The sequence below is a fragment of the Acomys minous genome (genome assembly GCF_964271855.1).
Source record: "Acomys minous genome assembly, chromosome: 10".
Taxonomy (NCBI): domain Eukaryota; kingdom Metazoa; phylum Chordata; class Mammalia; order Rodentia; family Muridae; genus Acomys; species Acomys minous.
Window position 1 is genome coordinate 5,904,281 of NC_140491.1, and position 18,210 is coordinate 5,922,490.

Sequence of the window (18,210 nt, forward strand, 5' to 3'; positions counted from 1 at the left end):
CACAGGGGTACATATAACCCCACAGTCGCAGCATTGTGAGGGCGGAAGCTGGGCACAGGGGTACATATAACCCCACAGTCGCAGCACTGTGAAGGCGGAAGCTGGGCACAGGGGTACATATAACCCCACAGCCGCAGCACTGTGAGGGCGGAAGCTGGGCACAGGGGTACATATAACCCCACAGTCGCAGCACTGTGAGGGCGGAAGCTGGGGTACTGCCACGGGTGTGAGGCCAGCCTGAGCAAGAGAGAGGGTTCCAGGGCTGTATAAAGAGTACCGTGGAGCCTGGCAGTGGTGGCGCACGCCTTTAATCCCAGCACTCAGGAGGCAGAGGCAGGAGGATCACTGGGAGTTTGAGGCCAGCCTGGTCTACAAAGTGAGGCCAGGACAGCCAAGGCTACACAGAGAAACCCTGTCTCATAAATACCAAAACAAAAACAAAAAACAAACAAACAAACAAACAAAAAAGAAAACCAAAGAATATAGGTATATTTAAGAGTACACCTTAGAGCTGGGCGTGGTGGCACATGGCTTTAATCCCAGCACTCAGGAGGCAGAGACAGGTGGATCACTGTGAGTTCGAGGCCAGCCTGGTCTACAAAGTGAGTCCAGGACAGGCAAGGCTACATAGAGAAACCCTGTCTTAAAAAAACAAAACAACCCAAAACACCTATTTTCTCTTTTTGTCAAAACACCTATTTTCAAAGGATAGAAGTGTAGTCCTCCACGTCAATACCCTCCTGTACTGACAGCCATAACAGGCCTCTTACAGACTGAGGTTGTGACTCAGAGATCATGAGAAAGTATTACACGTTGCTTTTTCTACGTAGACTGGCACTGTATCTTCCCAGAGACTGAAGGAAGAAAAGGTCTCGTTGTAGTTTCTCCTGAACCCTCTCTTAGGAGAAAAAAACAAAACAAACAAAAAACTCTTTTAAAAAATAGCTGTTAACAATCTCCCCATTTATGACTATAAAGAAGAGATATATTATTTTACTTTTTCAGGTTTATTATAAGCCTGAGTGTTTAGCTTGCATGCATGTGAGTGCACCATGTGTGTGCCTGGTGCCCATGGAGGTCAGAAGAGGGTTCTAGATCTCTGGGCCTGAGTCACGGACCATTGTGACCTGCCCTGTGGGTGCTGGGAATAGAACCTGGGAGCCTTCTCCGTCACAGCTTCACACGGGGCTAGGAGGAGGCTGAAGTGGGCGACAGTGGTGGTGGGTGAGGTGCTGCTCTTATCCACGCAGATTTCTAAGCCTCCCTGAGGTCTCCTCTGCCCATGGAAGGGCTCTTTGGGTAAACAGGATTATTCAGGTTCACAATGAGAGTAAATCGTGGCTTACCTGAAAAATGAGTTTATAATCTTTGAAAAGATCTATGTTCATAAGATCTTTTTTGAGATGCGCTGGGAAAATTAAGACATCATAGCAGTGCTGATCCACAGCAAAGACTTTGTCATCAAGGTGTAGTATAGACTTAACTCTATTATAACCTTTCCTCCTCAGACTGCTATAAACTTCTTCAAGGCTGTAAATGTAAACAGAATCACAAACAGAATGCTTTGAAATATATTTAAACATTAATACTTTTGTCCCTGCAACAATGAAAACTATCACTATACCTATTGCATCTGATAAAATGATTTTAGCAGAGTTAAAAGATAATTAGAAACAGAATATATAACACGCTAATATAATTTTATCAACAATTTAGTAAATTGATGGTCAGATCTAGAGTTAAACTCGACTCGAATAACTTCCCTAAATGTGACCTCAAAACTTAACAATTACAACTATTACCTCAAAGGTAATATTTATTTATTACATTATCTTTTTGGGGGGTTGGTTTCGAGACAGGGTTTCTCTGTGTAGCCTTGGCTGTTCTGGACTCACTTTGTAGACCAGGCTGGCCTCGAACTCACAGCGTTCCACCTGCCTCTGCCTTCCGTTATTACATTATCTTAAAAGAGTGGGATTTTGAAATATGAATGAAGAATTGGATTGAAACGCATACCTGATTTTACCAGTATTTATCCAAGCATAAAGAGGCAAAGTGGAGGCCCTTTGTTCCTGTTTCCTAACCGTCTCTGGCAGGATGTGGTAAATTGAAAGGGCATCGTGTTTGATCCGACATCTTGCCAGGGCTGCAGCCAGTTTTGTCTTAGAGCTAGAGACAGAAAACCCATTCTTGATGACCACGAACTTGAAACAAGACTATCAATTCTCCATTTGAAACATTTTTTAAATCACTTAAAATTTTAACAACTTTGTCATTTCATTTCAAGATTTTGAAGCTTAAAATTAGAAGTTGTAATATTCAAAAATAGAAATCCAATAGTCCCAATCTTTTGTTCCATTTTTGCTGCCTCTGGATAGCTACATGCTCCTCAGATACTTACAGCATGGGTAGTTGAGAGACAGCCATTCACAGGATAGACACAGGACTTAGTGTCAGGTGAAGCAGAGGCTGAATGCAGGTTTTGTCACTTACCAGCTGTGTGACCTTGAGAAGGCCACTTATCCCCTCTCTTGGCCTCAGTTTTCCCATCTGTACAGGTAGCCAACTTACCTCAGTATTAGTGTGTGCTTGGTTCCAAACAAAACATTAGCACAGGGCTAACACACTGTAGGCAGCCATTGTAGTCTGGTTAATAATATCAAGATAGCAACAGTACATGGTTGATAACAATCAAGTGATTTTTATTGATCTCTATCAAGTCCTGATTAGTTCTGAATATCCCATGTCTCAAAGTCCCAAAACAAGAGAAAAGAGAAACATTAATATCCACTGTGAAGACCCAACATGTTAGGAGTGCAAATGAGATTTTTGTATGGCTCTTTCAGAGCTTTCTCAGTAGGAATATAGCTAAAATAAAGGAAAAACAAGAAACAGATGTCACAGAAGAGTCAAGTACAAGTTGAGGTCTGCTTGATGAGTATTAATTTATTAATTAATTAATTTATTTATTTATTTATTTATTTTGAGACAAGATTTCTCTGTTACACAGAGCCTTGGCTGCCCTGGACTTTCTTTGTAGAGAGGCCAGCTTGAACTCACAGAGATCATCTGCCTGCCTCTGCCTCCCTTTAATCTCTGCTGGGATTAACAGAGTGTGCCACCACACCCAACTCTTGATGCGTATTTTAAAAGGGAAGACATCCCTGAGGAACTGCTGTGAGGCCCAGCAGCGCTGTCTGAAAGAACCAGATGCAGAACTCAGTGATAAAAGAGCTACCTGCTGAGTCCCCATCTCAGCACCGAGTACTGGACACTGCTTTCTTCTCCGTGTGCCACTCAGACTCCTTAGTCTACATTTCACATCCACGGACCAACATAGAACTTTTAATCAGCAGGTCTGGGGAGGAGATTAGGAGACACCTGAGGAGGGAGGGGTTAGCAGGCAACAGACTTATTAGAGCTACAGTTGTATCTAATTTTATGTGTAAATATTGTAGAGTTATAGCAGGAGACACTTAGAAAATGATAGCTTATTAGCACACACCAAAGAATCCACATATGGACTGTGAATTACCGCTCTATACTACACATATACAGATGATTGATTACAGAATATTCTGGTGAAAAGATTATTTCCAAATACCAACTTAGTTGCCATAATAAATGTGACTGAGTGAATTAAGTGATAATTTCTGCTATCACAGCTTCCCAACTATCTCCTGTTGATTTATATGTAAATCCCAAATGCTCTATTTTATCTGTTTATCAGGAGCCAGATGCTGGGGTGAGAACTTGCTAGCTCAGAGAGGCAGAGAAAGCACCCAGCTGACCTTCCTACCCAGCAAAAAGGTCCAAAAGGCTCATAGCTCAGCTGACATGCCAGGAGGAAAACGCAAAAACAACAACAAAACAGAACAAAACAAAACAAAAACAAACAAACAAAAACAAAGCCAAAGCCAAAGGCTTGCTCGCTCAAATCCCAAAGGCCAATGAGCTGAAGTGCTGAAAAGCTAAAAGCTAAAAGGCCAAAAGCTAAAGAGCTAAAGCCCTTCTACTTCCACACGCTGTCTGAAACATCCCTCAACCCAAAGTCCCTCTTACTTTTTAATCTCTGTCAGGTGGTTTCTTGCTCCGCCTCTTGACCTAGGGTTAACTTTACTAAATCCTGTGTACAGGAAGCTCTTGGATTAAAGGTGTGTGCTAGAGCTGGCTGAATCATACCTTGCCTGTTTACAGTAAACAGGTCTTGGGTTAAAGGTGTGTGCTAGGGCTCAACCGTGCCAAACAAAAGGCAGGTTTTGCGGTTCACAGTCTGCGGGGTCGCGATGGGATCCAACATCCTGCAGCACTCTCCTTTATCAGCATTCCCATTACACAGTCAGAGACTCATTTCTAAACAGCATCATACAATTCTAAAGCTTAAATCTTAAGGGAATCCTATTGGCCATAGAACAGAATCCTTCAGCTTTATCATGAGATGTTAGAGTAATTTAGCTTCTGCCGCCACAGAAATCTGTCCTTACATACATAACTATTTGCAGGCCTATAATCTGCATGTTCCCCAACTCTTTCCTCACCTCTTTATCTCCTTCCCTTCCTCCTCCTCTCCTCCTCTCTCTTTCCCTCCCACGCCTCCCTCTCCTCTGCCTGGCCTCTGTATCAAATTACTTGAGTTCAAACTTTCGTTCCACCAATTATTAGAAGCATGCCTTTAGACAGGTTTTCTAAGCTATACAAGTAAGCAATTACTTTAGTAATTAGTATCTAATGAACAAGGTTGTTGCAAAGATACTTACGAAATTTTTCTCACAGTCAAGCCAGTCAAGAAAAGATTATAATTAGTATGCTTATTCTTTTACAACTCTCTGGACCTATAAAGACTGAAAGATCATCCAGGCCTGCTGTAACACCTGCCCGTGATGCCAGCGGGAGAGATGCAGACAGAAGATCACTGCACATTGAAGCTTGTTCTGCTTATCAGCTTTCAAGCCAGCCAGCACTACCTAGCAATACCCTGCCCCACCCCCCAAAAAACTGATTTCGATCCTTAAGTAAGTGATAGCTTGGTGCTATACATAAAAACAATCCCAACACAATATGATGATTGCTGAGAGCTACATAAAGAATAGAGCAAGTGTAGTAGAAAGAAATATATCAATATTGGTCCCAAAGGGAGTTAGTTCTAAGACTGCAAAAGGAGTCTTGCCAAAAAAGGAGGCAAGACAGAGAGAGCAAGAGTTTTCCAGAGAGAAGACGCACGCAGAGAGAGCACAGCGCCACAGAAATGTGCAGACATTAAACAGCATTTACTGAGCAGAGGTGGAGAGAGACTGGGTGTGGAATCACAGCGCATCATGCACACTGAAGACAGAATGTTGCAACTTTTTTGTGCAGAAATTAGAGGGATACTTAAAAGAAGACAAATAGTAATGAATTCATTGAGCAAATACGCTTTTCTTACTATATATTGCAGGCATTGTTCTAAGTTCCAGCAACCAGTGAATGGACCAGGAAGAAGTTGCCCCTGACATACAAAGAGTCAGGCAGGAAACAAAGAGACTTTTGAAATTTCCTAAACAGTAATAACAAGGAAAGGTATTTCATTGTGCTGTGTGTGGTGTGACAAAAGGTCCTTGCTGTGGGAGTCAGGGGACATTTCCTAGGAGCTGCATTCTAACTAAGCCATGGGAAGAGTGGGAGGGAGGCAGGAGTAAAGGGGAGCTGTAAAGATATAAAGATGTAGAAACTGTGAAGACGTGCTGCCGACGGACCAAGCAGAGGGAGCCTCAGACCAGGCGCTCGGAGGAAAGGGAGCAAATGAGCTTGGAGCAGCTCAAGCTTATGCGAAACCTCCTTATCAGCCTAGGTTACCTCACTATGTATATATATTTTTTTAGTTCTATACATTTTTTTCCTGCAAGTTTCATAAGTTAAGTTTCCTTTGTATCTGAGTAAAAGTCCACTGTGTCTCTGTACTACAATTTTATTTACCTAGTCATCAGTGGGTAGACACCAAGGCTCGGCCCATTTCCTAGCGATTGTGAACCAAGCAACAATGAACATGGGTGTGTAAGTAGCTCGTTGAGGGTAGGTTAAGTCTTGTGGAAATATGCCCGGGGTGACATCACACAGCAGTTCTATTTAGCTTCTTGAGAAACCTCCACATGGATTTCCACAGTGGCTGAGTCAGTTTAAGTTCCCACTAACAGTAAATAAGTATCCTGTGCCTTCACGTCTTTGCCAGTATTAGTTCTCATTCGTTTCCTTTTTAAAATTTTTATTTATTATGTATACAGCATTTTGAGTGCATGTGTGCTTGCAAGCCAGAAGAGGCTAGATTTCATTATAGATGGTTGTGAGCTACCATATGGTTGCTGGGAATCGAACTCAGGACCTTTGGAAGAACAGACAGTGCTCTTAACCTCTGAGCTGTCTCTCCAGCACATTTGTTTCCTTTTTAAAGGTTTTATTTTTGTTACAAGTATGTTGTCTGCACGTATACATGCATGCCGTATGCACACTGTGCCTATGCAGTTCAGAAGAGGGTACCATGTCCCCTGGAATGAGTTCCAGACAGTTGTGAGGGGCTGTGTAGGTGCTGGGAACTGATCTGGGGTCCTCTGGATTGCCTTAACTGCTGAGCCATCTCTCAGCCCCTCCTTTGTTTTCTTGATGAAATGGTGGTTCTGTAAAATCAGTTAAGAGATCTCACGAATCTCAGAAGAGACTCAGAAGATAAACAGATTTCACTCTACTTGCCCTATGGGACAGATCATGAGAAAGAAAGAATTATAAGCAATAAGCAGGGAAGCCAATGAAGACTCTTTTTCACCATTTATGGTTTTGGACGCTGGTAGTAAACCTGGGAATGAGTGAACAGACCTAGCGTGTGTTTTGGAATTGGAGCCACAGGATTTGATACAGTCGCTATCACAGAGTGTATCAGGGACAGGGGAAATGAGGTAAGACAAATATTTAGGTTGGCCAACTAACTGGGACCCAGAGGGGCCTGCTGAGACTGAAGAACCAGCCAAGGACTTTAAGTGGACTGGACCTAGGCCCCCTACAAAATGTAGCTGATGGCTACCTCAGGATTCATGTGGGTCCTCTAGTGAGGGGAGTGGGGGCTGTCTCTAACATGCACTCTCTCTCTTTTTAAAAATTTATTTATTTATTATTATATATGCATTGTTCTGCCTGCATGTACCCCCGCCGGCCAGAAGAGGGCATCAGATCACAGTATAGATGGTTGTGAGCTGCCACGTGGCTGCTGGGAATTGAACTCAGGACCCCTGGGAGCGCAGACAGTGCTTTTAACCTCTGAGCCATCTCTCCAGCCCACATGGACTCTCTTGTCAGCTTTTCCATCACTTCCCCCTGGTGGGACGGCCGTGCTAGGCCACAGGGGAAGAGGACACGCTCAGTCCTGACACTACTTGATGAGCCGGGGTGGATGGGAAGGGGGCTCCCCTCTTCTGAGGAGCAGGGGAGGGGGGGTGGGGCTGGGAGGTGAGGAGGGATATGATCAGCATATAAAATGAATGAATAAATAGATAAATAAACTCGTGTGTGTGTGTGTGTGTCTGTGTGTGTGTGTCTGTGTGTGTGTGTGTGTGTGTGTGTGTGTGTCTGTGTGTGTGTGTGTGTCTGTGTGTGTGTGTGTGTGTGTGTGTGTGTGTGTGTGTGTATTTAAAAAAAAAGAATTTAGGAAAAAAAACCAAAGCAAACAAACAACTTCAAAGGAAGAGAGAATGGCGCAGAAACAAAGAGAAGTGGTGGAAAAAGTAAAGAAATTAAATAAGCCAGACTCCTCTGTCCTTTCTAATTCATAATTCTGTTTCCTCCAAAGTCCTTGAGCTGTGTGAGAACTCCCTTTAACATTCTCCATTCTTGCTCAAGCTAGCTGACGGCGCCCTCTCGAAAGCTAAGACCCTTAATTAAAAGCCTTTGGTTTTACTGGGGCTGGTAGCACTTGGGGGCTGAGGAAGGCGGATTGCTTGAGCTTAAGACTTTGAAACCAGGGACTGGAGAGATGGCTCAGTGGTTAAGAGTGCCACCTGCTCTTCCAGAGGTTGTGAGTTCAATTCCCAGCAACCATATGGTGGTTCATGACCATCTATGATGAGATCGGGAGCCCTCTCCTGGTGTACAGGCATACATGTACACAGAATGCTGTATATGTTATAAATAAATATTAAAAGAAAAAAAGACTTTGAAACCAACCTCTACAACACAGCACCTGGAAAAATACTGTAAGTGTATCTTTTCAAAGATTTTGGTTTTGAAATTTTTTATTGTTTGTACATGTGTTTGCAAAGGGGGCATTGGTCACATGAGCACGGTGCTGGCAGAGGTCAGAAGATGACATCAGATCCTCTGGACCATCCAAGTGCATTGTGGGAACCGAGCTCAGGTCCTCTGCAAGAGCAGTATGTGCTCTTAACCGCTGAGCCATCCCTCCAGCCCCCACATCTTTATCTTCATACATATGTCATCTGTTCTGTGCAATACAGTTATTAAATACAGGCATTTCTTACATATATTGTGAGTTGGATATGATAATAAATAGAGTATAATGTGACTAATTTTGGATAAGGTTGCATTTTATGAAGGTTTTTCAAAAATAGAGTCTTAAGCCGAGCATGGTGATGTACACCTTTAATCCCAGCACTCAGGAGACGGAGGCAGGTGGATCGCTGTGAGTTCCAGGCCAGCCTGGTCTACAAAGCGAGTCTAGGACAGCCAGGCCTACACAGAGAAACCCTGTCTCAAAAAGCCAAACCAAACCAAACCAAACTGAACCAAACCAACCAAACAAACAAAAAAACAAAAACCCCCAACAACAACAACAAAAACCAAAATCCCTGATTTTGAATCCTGGCCACTCCCCTTTCTGTGCGTCTCTAGGCAGATTCCTTGACCTGTCTCTCAGTTTTCCCATGTGTAAAATTACAGGCCATTTATAGCACCCAACTCATAAAACTGTTGTGTAAAGAACTTCTTAGATCAGCGATTGAGACAAACATTCCCCCAGCATTTAGGAGGATCAGATGCTCAGAGTTACTCCCAGCTCCATGTGAGCAGCAAGATAGCGGGGAAGGTGAATGGCATATTGGCCAAACATGAGGACCTAAGTTCAAACCCACAGCACCCACATGAGCAAGCCAGGCGCAGTGTGCCGTGCCTGTAATTCTAAGGCTCGGTAAGTAGAGGCAGGAAGGCTGCTGGCCCAGCTGCTTTCACTCAATCAGTGAGTTCTGGGTTAAGTGAGGAACCTGGTGTCTAAAAATAAGGGAGTATGTAAAAGGAAGTTTTATTGTCCTGACTCAATTGTCTGGGAGGCTTACTAGAAAGCCTCCTTCTGCTGACCTAGGCCTAGTCCTGGAAGCTTCTAGCCTCCGTACAGTCTAACCTAGGCCTGGAATGTTTTCAGCCTCTGAGACTTCCTGCTTAATGAGCTCACGCTTACCCGTTCTTTCTGAGCTCTGGGCTGGCCGGCTCAACTCAGCTGTTCTGGATCAAACTCTTCTCCCAGCTGACTTACTCAGTCTGCCTTCTCTCGGCCTGGAATTGCTCTGCTTGGCCTCAAACTAACTCAGCAGTCTGCTCTAACCTTCTGGCTCCTTCTCATTTTCTGGCTCATTCCGTCTTCACCTGAGTTCTCTCTCTGCAACCCATCTCTCTATTACTGTCCTGGTAAAAACTGCCTCCTCTCTCTGTCAAACTGCCTCTTAAGTAGCTTCCCCTTCCTCCCTCTCCTCATGAGAGTTGTGCATATCCTATTCTGTCAGATCTTCTCTGATTCGTCACCTTTTCTGCCACTCAATTAGACATCACTTTCAAACATGGATGCTCCCTTCTACAAATTAACTTTACCTTCACTTGGGATTAAAGGCTTGTACCACCACGCCTAGATCTAAGCTTTTCTTTACCTGACACTTGCTCTATACCAGGCTGGCCTTGTTTGCTTCTGTCTCCTGGATTAGAGGCGTGTTTGTATTCCAGGCGATCACACAGACCTAGGAGGTCTTTAGATGTGATCTCTTGCCAGAACAGCCACATTCTGAATTAACATTCCTCTATAGGAGTAATTGAAGAAGGCACCTGAAATTGACCACTAACCTCCACATGTATGCACCTGTACCAACACATGTGCAAACACACACACACACACACACACACACACACACACACACATTCAAAAGAAAAGAAAAGGAAAAAACAGTAAAAATAAAATAATAGCATTAATACACCAGCAGGGCAAAGCCCATGTTTAATGTACCTCTCACTACGATCACACCCACAACACTGCCACATGAGAATTAAGTTTTCAGCATCTGAATTTTTAGGACACCATTAACACAAGTAATATTTAGCATGTGTTCAATTAAACTGTACTATTAATGTGTTATATTTTCTAACCACCCTTTGAGATAAATACTTCTTTATTATCCACATGGCATTCTCCTGTTGACATCTAGGATAAAGAGGAAGCTAAAACACATTAGTTTGTTCTTAACTAAACAGATTTTTCCCCCCAATTTGGCAGAACAGTGAATTCTAGTATACTGTTGGAATTTTCTCATTTGTTACATGTTAAATTTTTTTTTTGAAGCTGTCAATTAAGGAAACAAAAGTAGCTGTTTCAAATTAAGTTTAGCTTATGTATTAGAAATTCGTAATGACTTCCCACATGTTTATACATTGGATCACTCAATTCCACATCTTAAAACAATTTGATTTAAAGTTAGATATTTATACTCTTCAAAAGTGTTTGCAAAGGAACTCAAGACACTTTTATATTTTTCCACAAATGTTTGCAACGTAGGTATCTATAAATTAGACTACATAAAATGTTGAAAATCAAATGCTAATGTTGGTTTCATATAAATGCCCTTTTTACCTGTTAAGAAGGTTCTCTACTTCTTGCACTTCTGATATGGGCTCTTCACTGTCGGGAAGGACACGAGGCTGAAATTTTCTATCTTGGAAATCGTACAGCATCACAATAATGAGACTGCTCAGACGATCTGGCTACCAAGGGGAGACACACACAAAGAAACTAGAGAAACGATACCCAAGGGTGTGAGCTGTAGCTCGCCTAGCCTGAGGGAAGCCGTGGGTTTGAGTCTCTGAGGCTGAGGCTGAACATGGATAACAGCAATATTTTATGTTCCATTGTTTTTCATAGAAATAGAGAAGCGGGCTGGAGAGATGGCTCAGTGGTCAAGAGCACTGGCTGCTCGTCCAAAGGTCCTGAGTTCAATTCCCAGCAGCCACATGGTGGTTCACAACCATCTGTAACGAATCTGATTCCTTCTTCTATTGTGCATGAAGACAGAGCACTCATATACATAAAATAAATAAATAAATCTTTTTTAAAAAAGAGAAAAGAGAGAAGATCTTCAAAAGGAAAAAAAATCTAGTTTGAGATGAAAAGCTTCTCAGAAAAGATGATTTGTGGTATATGAATCAAAATGCTAGGGCCAGGGTCAGCTGCGCGTATGAGAAGTAGAAGGAGGCGTTGATGTATGATTTGAAGGGGCTCTGCATAAGGCAAACTGTTCCTTAGATCTAAGGGGGTTTGCAAATGTTCTCAAAAGTAATAATGAGGCTGACTAATTCTAAAAGTCGTTTACTTACTATTGTGGTACTTGGGAATATATAGCTGTCTACTAATATAGTTTCCAAAATATCTTGATCTGCAAGACAAGGGGAAAGCATATTACTCAAAATACCAAATCTGAAAATAAAAACTCTGAATTAAATATACTTTAGATAATGTTGTAAAATTAGTTTCATATAGGGGATTGCTAGATGGGAGACTCTGCAGGCCTAATGTCCTGTAGCTACTTAGGAAAAAACAAAACAAAACAAAAACCAAAAAAACAAAATTTGTTTCATCTGAAATGTACCTTGACTCCTCAGAAAGACATAAATTACAACATCAAAATGGAATATTTATATTCTTCATGAATCCTGAGCTTTTACAGTTCGGGCTCATTATAGACTCATGGTCAAGGCAGCATATGAATAATCAATCAAAGTAGTCGTAAAGGAATTCTAACTTTTATTTTATGACCTTTGAAAGACAGTAAAGAAGATATAATTAATAGTGTTAAACAGCAGGATTGGAGAGTTGGCTCAGCATTTAAGAGCCCTGGCAGCTCTTCCAAAGGACCCTGATTCAATTCCCTCACCCAAATGGTGGCTCACAACTGGCTGTAATTCCATTCCCAGGGGATTTGGTGCCCTCTTCTGGCCTCTAGTGGCACTGTATGCACATGGTGCACAGTCATTTATGCAAGGAAAACAACTACATACTTAAAAACTGAAAAAATAGCTGGGCATGGTGGCACCCGCCTTTAATCCCAGCACTTGGGAGGCAGAAGCAAGCGGATCTCTGTGAGTTCAAGGCCAGCCTGGTCTACAAAGCGAGCCCAGGAAAGGCAGGGCTCTGTGAAACAGAGAAACCCTGTCTCAAAACAAACAAACAAATTAATAAAATAAATAAAAATGTTGAGAACCTTTCTCTTTTCAATTTTAAGTATTGCTGATATATTGTATTAATTATTATGTATTATTAATATTTTGTTCTGGATTTTTGTTCTAAGCAAGGTTAGTTTCTTTTAACATCCTTGCTGGGGTTAGTTGTCAGTGCTATTGCTAGCCTTGTGAATGGAAAGTGTGAATGGGAAGTGTCTTTTACTTGACTTTTATAAAGTCTATATTTATTATGTGTTTTGCCTGCATGTACACGTGCACGCCAGAAGAGGGCACAAGATCTCATTATAGATGGTTGTGAGCCAAGATGTAGTTGCTAGGAATTGAACTCAGGACCTCTGGAAGAGCAGTCAGTGCTCTTAACCTCTGAGCCATCTCTCCAGGCCCCTATTAGGCATACTTTTAACTGGAGTATCTGGTAAATGTCACTAGTGAAGACACAGAGGAGACATTTAGTCCAAGACACAAATGGCAGGGGTGTCCATGGAAGGGCCTGCCGGAGGACCCCGTCCAGCCAGCGGAGAACGGAGATGTGGCGGCATGGGCAGAAACAGGCAAGCATGTTCTCAACGCTCCCCTCTGCTCATCAGTGTTTTTTGATACATTTAAGCTATAAACATCACATATGTTTTACTTAGGCAAACAGAAAGTAAAGAACTAGCTTTGATTCATTCAATATTCGTGGGGGAAAAAACCCTATTATTTATAATGTAGACACTGAATTTTAACCTATATTTCGGAAATGAGAAAAAAATCAAAGAAGAATCATTTTGAAGTGGAGGCTATACTTCTTACAGGAAATCTTTTGGGAAATGTTACATATATATTTAAGTCACCGGCTTTGGAATATAAAGTGCTGGTCTCATTTATAAGGGAAATGAAGCTCAGGGTTTTAAATCCTTATGCTTGCAAACTAATTCCTAGTAACTTCATAATCTCCTGGCATAAATCTTTTTGTCACAGAAAATGTACCTTTCATAGCCATGGAAGATATGTGTAGACCATAAAACAGTAACCACTGGAGTCACTGTAAAATCACAGGAGCAGAGTGAAGGAAAACAGACTGTGATTTTTGCCAATGCTATGCTTGTTTTCTATGACTCTTGCAAAAACAATCACCTCTGGCTGCCTTTGGTGCTATGCAGGAAGGGTTAACTTTATGTAGCTAAATTTGTGTATCATTCTTACTTTGAAATGTCAACTTACATAATAGCTATACTTTATTCAATGCATTCTTTGTTTTTGGCAGGGGAAGGAAACTTGACACCCATATAGATAAAATAAAAATAAATCTATTTTTAAAAAAAAACCTGCACATCCTTTGACAGCTCGCCTCAAAGTAGCAATGTCTAGTTATGTCCCACTTACAGTTAACCTTACACTCCAAAGGTGACACTTAACTACCATGAAGGGGCTCTGGGAATTTGAGCCTAGCACTTTGGAGGCAAATTAAAAAGGAGAATCCTACTTAAGTTCGGCACTCCAGATTAAAGCTATTGGCTAAGAATTGGATAATCTGGATTGGGATAATTTAATGTACTATTTATTTACTGGTTGGCTTTTTGTTTTTTGTTTTGTTTGGTTGTTGGTTGGTTTTTGGTTTTTGGTTTTTGGTTTTTCAAGACAAGGTTTCTCTGTGTAGCCTGAGCTGTGCTGGATTCACTTTGTAGACCAGGCTGGCCTTGAACTCACAGTGATCCACCTGCCTCTGCCTCCTGAGTGCTGGGATTACAGGCGTGCGCCACCGCCAAGTGCTTACTTTTTAAAGACTGTCCTTCCCTCCTCTGTCTTTTTCTTGCCCCAGTCTCCCTTATGCTTGGGATACCCCGTGAACTTAGGTAAACACACGACCTATCTAACAGAGCTATGTCAGGAGAGGGAGGTGATTAAACTGTGGGTTCTTATTCTCCCCACTAATGGGATATTTTTCCCCTTTGGTTTTGCTGATGTTCATTCTTTCTTCTTTCTGTTGTCGAGGAGGCCTTGTTATGTAGCCCATTCCAGTCTGGGACTCTAAATCGTTTAAGCTCAGCCCCTGGGATTGCAGGCCTGTCCAACCATGCTGCCTCCTGTTCCTTTTAATGACCCCACTAACCCATCTAGGGACAAGAGCAATAAAACTGCTACTTTCCCTAAGACGCCTTCATTTTTAGACTCTTGGAACTGACCAAAGAGGCGCACACCTCCCTACCCCCACCCCCCACCCCTACCCCCCACCTCCCACCTTTTGGCTTCCCTGAAACAGAAGCTCACTTGTGGCCCAGGCTGGCCTTGAACTGAGCATAAGTCACCCATGCCTGGCTTCATTATTTTCTTTTAGCGCTGATCTTCAAGACTGGTTATTACTCACACTTCAGGGCACTGAAAGCCAGCTCATAGGACAATCGCTGGAATGATTCATCCTCGTACTGCGGCCAAAACGACAGAGGTTCGTTCCCGTACTTTATTATGACTCTGTCTGGTGGTCTTTCGATTCGAATACCCTGAAAAATGTTCGCTGCCATAACGTACACGGAGTCTGGATAGCTAGGTTTTTCTGAAACAATAGGTGAAGATTTTCCCTTGCATACTACATCGCCTGACATCTCCAGGGAAGCGAGTTGGGAGGTCTCCTCCATATTTTCTTGGCTAAAATACTCCAGTTCACTTTTCGGGTCCAGCATGTTTGCCCCTGATGTTATAGCTTCAAGTACAATTCAGGTGGTCCAGGAGTTTGCTATCCTTGTAGCATCGTCTCTGTGAAAAGAAAAAGTTATCATCTCGGTAAGTCAGTTTCTGCAGCATCTTTTGGTGGCCCCTTTGGCATGTACTAACCCATCACAACATCCCATACTTTCAACTGCAGGGCAAGCTTGCACTCAAGGATGGGAGGGCCGGCTGGAGAACTGACTCCCATCCGCTCCCACCCCCCAGAAGAGTGAGTTTTGCCATACACCCTTTTCGGGACAGGCCACCACAAGTGTCCTAAAGTCTCCATGGCCTCGCATCCTCAGCATCCAAGGGAGTGAGCGCCCTATCACCTTCTCCGCGAGTCCGCCTTGATCTGCGAGAGGTGGTGGGATGTTTCCCGGGGCTCTGGGGCTGAAGACGAGGCAGCTGGGAACCCTCGGGAGCCCCGGGAGGCGGCGGCCCGCGGAGGCCGTTTGGTTCAAGTGCAGCCACACCACCGGCCGGTTCTGGCAGGAGGGTATGCGCTAGGCGCCCGTGCCAGCTCGCCAGCTACGCTCGGGGGCGGGGGGAGGGTCCCTTAGGGAGACGCTGCTCCTCGGGACCCAAACCACCCTCGTGGTCCCGGAGACACTCCTCAAGCCGAGCCCTCCAGCTCTCTCCCGGTCCCCGAAGGGACGCTCCCCAAGGGCACGCCCTTACTCAGGGTCCCAGAAAGGAGGGTGAGCCTCTGGTGTCCCTAAGGGGACACTTCTTGTAACCGTACCTGAGCTCGTGCGGCCACCTTATGGGTTCGGCAGGAGACAGCGAGGAACTGGGTCCTGGCCTCAGCTCCTCCGGGAGGCGTTGGAGGCCCAGAAGGGCCCAGATCTCCATGGCAACCCAGAGGGGCGGGAGCTACGCTCCAAGCTTCCCCTGCAGGCTGTGGCACAGGTGACAGTCACCTGTTTTCCTGTGCTCTCCAGGGCGGTGACATCCATTCAGTCTCTCTTGGGCGCTCAGGCCAGGCTCCTGAGCATTCTGCCTTGGTCTCTTTCATGAACACTTAAAAGATACTTTGAATAGGTGGTGTGGTTCGGTGGCTTAACTCTCCGCCCTCCCACACCTGAAGCCCGGATTAAGATGCCTGGAGCCATCATCGGGGGCTCTGTAATTTGGGCATGGCACTCAAGATTTTGCTTTTTTTTCGGGGGTGGGGGGCAGGGAGAGGGGAGAGGCTGTAACTCTTGTAACCCCAGCGCAATTAGCCCAAAGGCCACGGCATGAAAGACTCTAGTATAGTTCCTACGCGGCTTCCTTTTCCTTGGAAAAGCCCTTCAGCTTTCTGTCCCTTCTATTAGAAAGATTGACGATCCCTTGCCTGCTGGTAGTGACAGGGTTGACTCCTCCGTTCTGCTGCGCATCTGCCATGCGGCGGGGCGGCAGTTTACCTACACCGGAAATGCCAAACCTTTGAGAAAGGCAAGGTCTTCTGGGAGGTGGCCCCTGCCACTTTTCCATCTTTAATTGTTTGCAATATTTAAGCTTGCCTACACTTGTGTGTGTGTGTGTGTGTGTGTGTGTGTGTGTGTGTGTGTGTGTGTGTGGTGTTGCTTCCCATTGATTGCGGTTTCCCTTTCTTCCCTCCTCCCCTCCCCTTCCTCTCTCTTCCTTTTGTCATCATCTCCAAACTGAGATCCTGACTCTTCTCCCCCCCTCCTCCACCCCCCAGTGCTGGGATCAGAGGCCTGCACCCCCACGAGGATCCTTGATGCCTCGAAAGGACTATCTTCTTTTTCTCCCTGAGAAACGCCCACAAACTCTTTGAAACTTGGTCTTTGTTGGAAAGTAAATTGAGTTGCTGAGACAGATCCAAAATAACGGTGACTTAAACACAAGGGAAGTTCTCCCTCAAGATCCTGTTGGCACTGGCTGGTGGCGCCGCCTTTAATCCCAGCACTTGGGAGGCAGAGGCAGGCGGATCGCTATGAGGCCAGCCTGGTCTACAATAGGGGGTTCCAGGCTAGGCCAGGCTACATAGAGAGACCCTGTGTTAATCTTCCTCATCCTCATCTTGTTGGTTTAATGACTTTGATTCACAAAGTTATCAGGGACTTAAGCTGCTTCTAGGGTTTGGCAAGTTAGTGCAAGACGGCTCATCTGGCGCCCATTTGAGTACTAAAGGGTGAAAAGGGTGCTCGCAACACCTTTGCGTGATTTCCACTCCAGAATTACTCCCAGAGTATGCTTCATAACAAAGGTTGGGAAATGCATCCAACTGACACTCAGGAGAACTATTACTGTAAGAGAAGGAGAGAATTGGTCATGACAGAAACGCATTCTCCTGTTACACACACACCTACCACCCTTGACTTGGACAAGGATACAGGAAATCTTACTTTGGGCTTGTCATCATTGTATTCAGCCCTGAAAACAAAAAGCAAATACACAGACACGACTTGGGACCTACCTGCCTTCAAGGAGTGATGGGAGTGAGGAGAACACATATTTTCACACCCTCCAACTTTTATTACAGACAGTTGTGTGCATACATATGCTGACCTTCCTTCTTTCATGATACAAAGCACACACTCTAATATAGTTTTACTACATCTTTATTTTCTTTTTAAAATTTTATATATACATTTATATTATTACACATATATACAATAAACTACATACAGCAAGAAGAACCACTAAACAATCAGAATTATATCAACGTTACATTCATAGTGTTTTGGCTATTTGTATTTGGCAACCTTGAAGAAAACATCTTTCCTATCTTAATGAGTCTAAAATTCTAAATGTAAATCAATATCTATCATATTTCATCTCTATCAACTTGAAACATCTGTCTAGACCTAAAAACATCTTAACTCCTAAACAACTAAGCTTAATTGTAGAACTAAACTATCTGGTCTTCAACCCATCAGAGACTTGAGAAGGAATAAACTTGATTACCTGAAATACAGGGAGGGGAGGTTAGCACCTTCCAAAGTGAAGGCCTGAACAGTTACCTCAAACTCTCTATAATGTTGGAGCATCATCTTCAGCCTTCTGGCCCAATATATCTGACAGACATATTTGTGAGGCAGGAAC

General features: G+C 43.7%; 1 protein-coding gene across 4 annotated transcripts in view; it reads right to left on the reverse strand.

The window, feature by feature from the left end:
• Positions 1–16,009, reverse strand: part of NSUN7 (NOP2/Sun RNA methyltransferase family member 7) — a 38,950-nt gene extending 22,941 nt beyond the window's left edge. Inside the window, exons 1-6 of one of the 4 annotated variants that reach the window (XM_084799084.1) lie at positions 15,899–16,009; positions 14,816–15,201; positions 11,605–11,663; positions 10,865–10,995; positions 2,017–2,169; positions 1,347–1,530 (exon numbers count right to left, since the gene is read on the reverse strand). In XM_084799084.1, coding sequence (XP_084655210.1) covers positions 1,347–1,530; positions 2,017–2,169; positions 10,865–10,995; positions 11,605–11,663; positions 14,816–15,128 — 840 coding nt within the window. In that variant the 5' untranslated portion in view covers positions 15,129–15,201; positions 15,899–16,009. Of the gene's footprint in view, positions 1–1,346; positions 1,531–2,016; positions 2,170–10,864; positions 10,996–11,604; positions 11,664–11,876; positions 11,985–14,718; positions 15,202–15,485; positions 15,834–15,898 lie in introns of those variants that run through there. The other 3 variants (XM_084799083.1, XM_084799085.1, XM_084799086.1) reach the window with 3 other exon arrangements.
• Between the last annotated feature and the right edge of the window lie 2,201 nt (positions 16,010–18,210).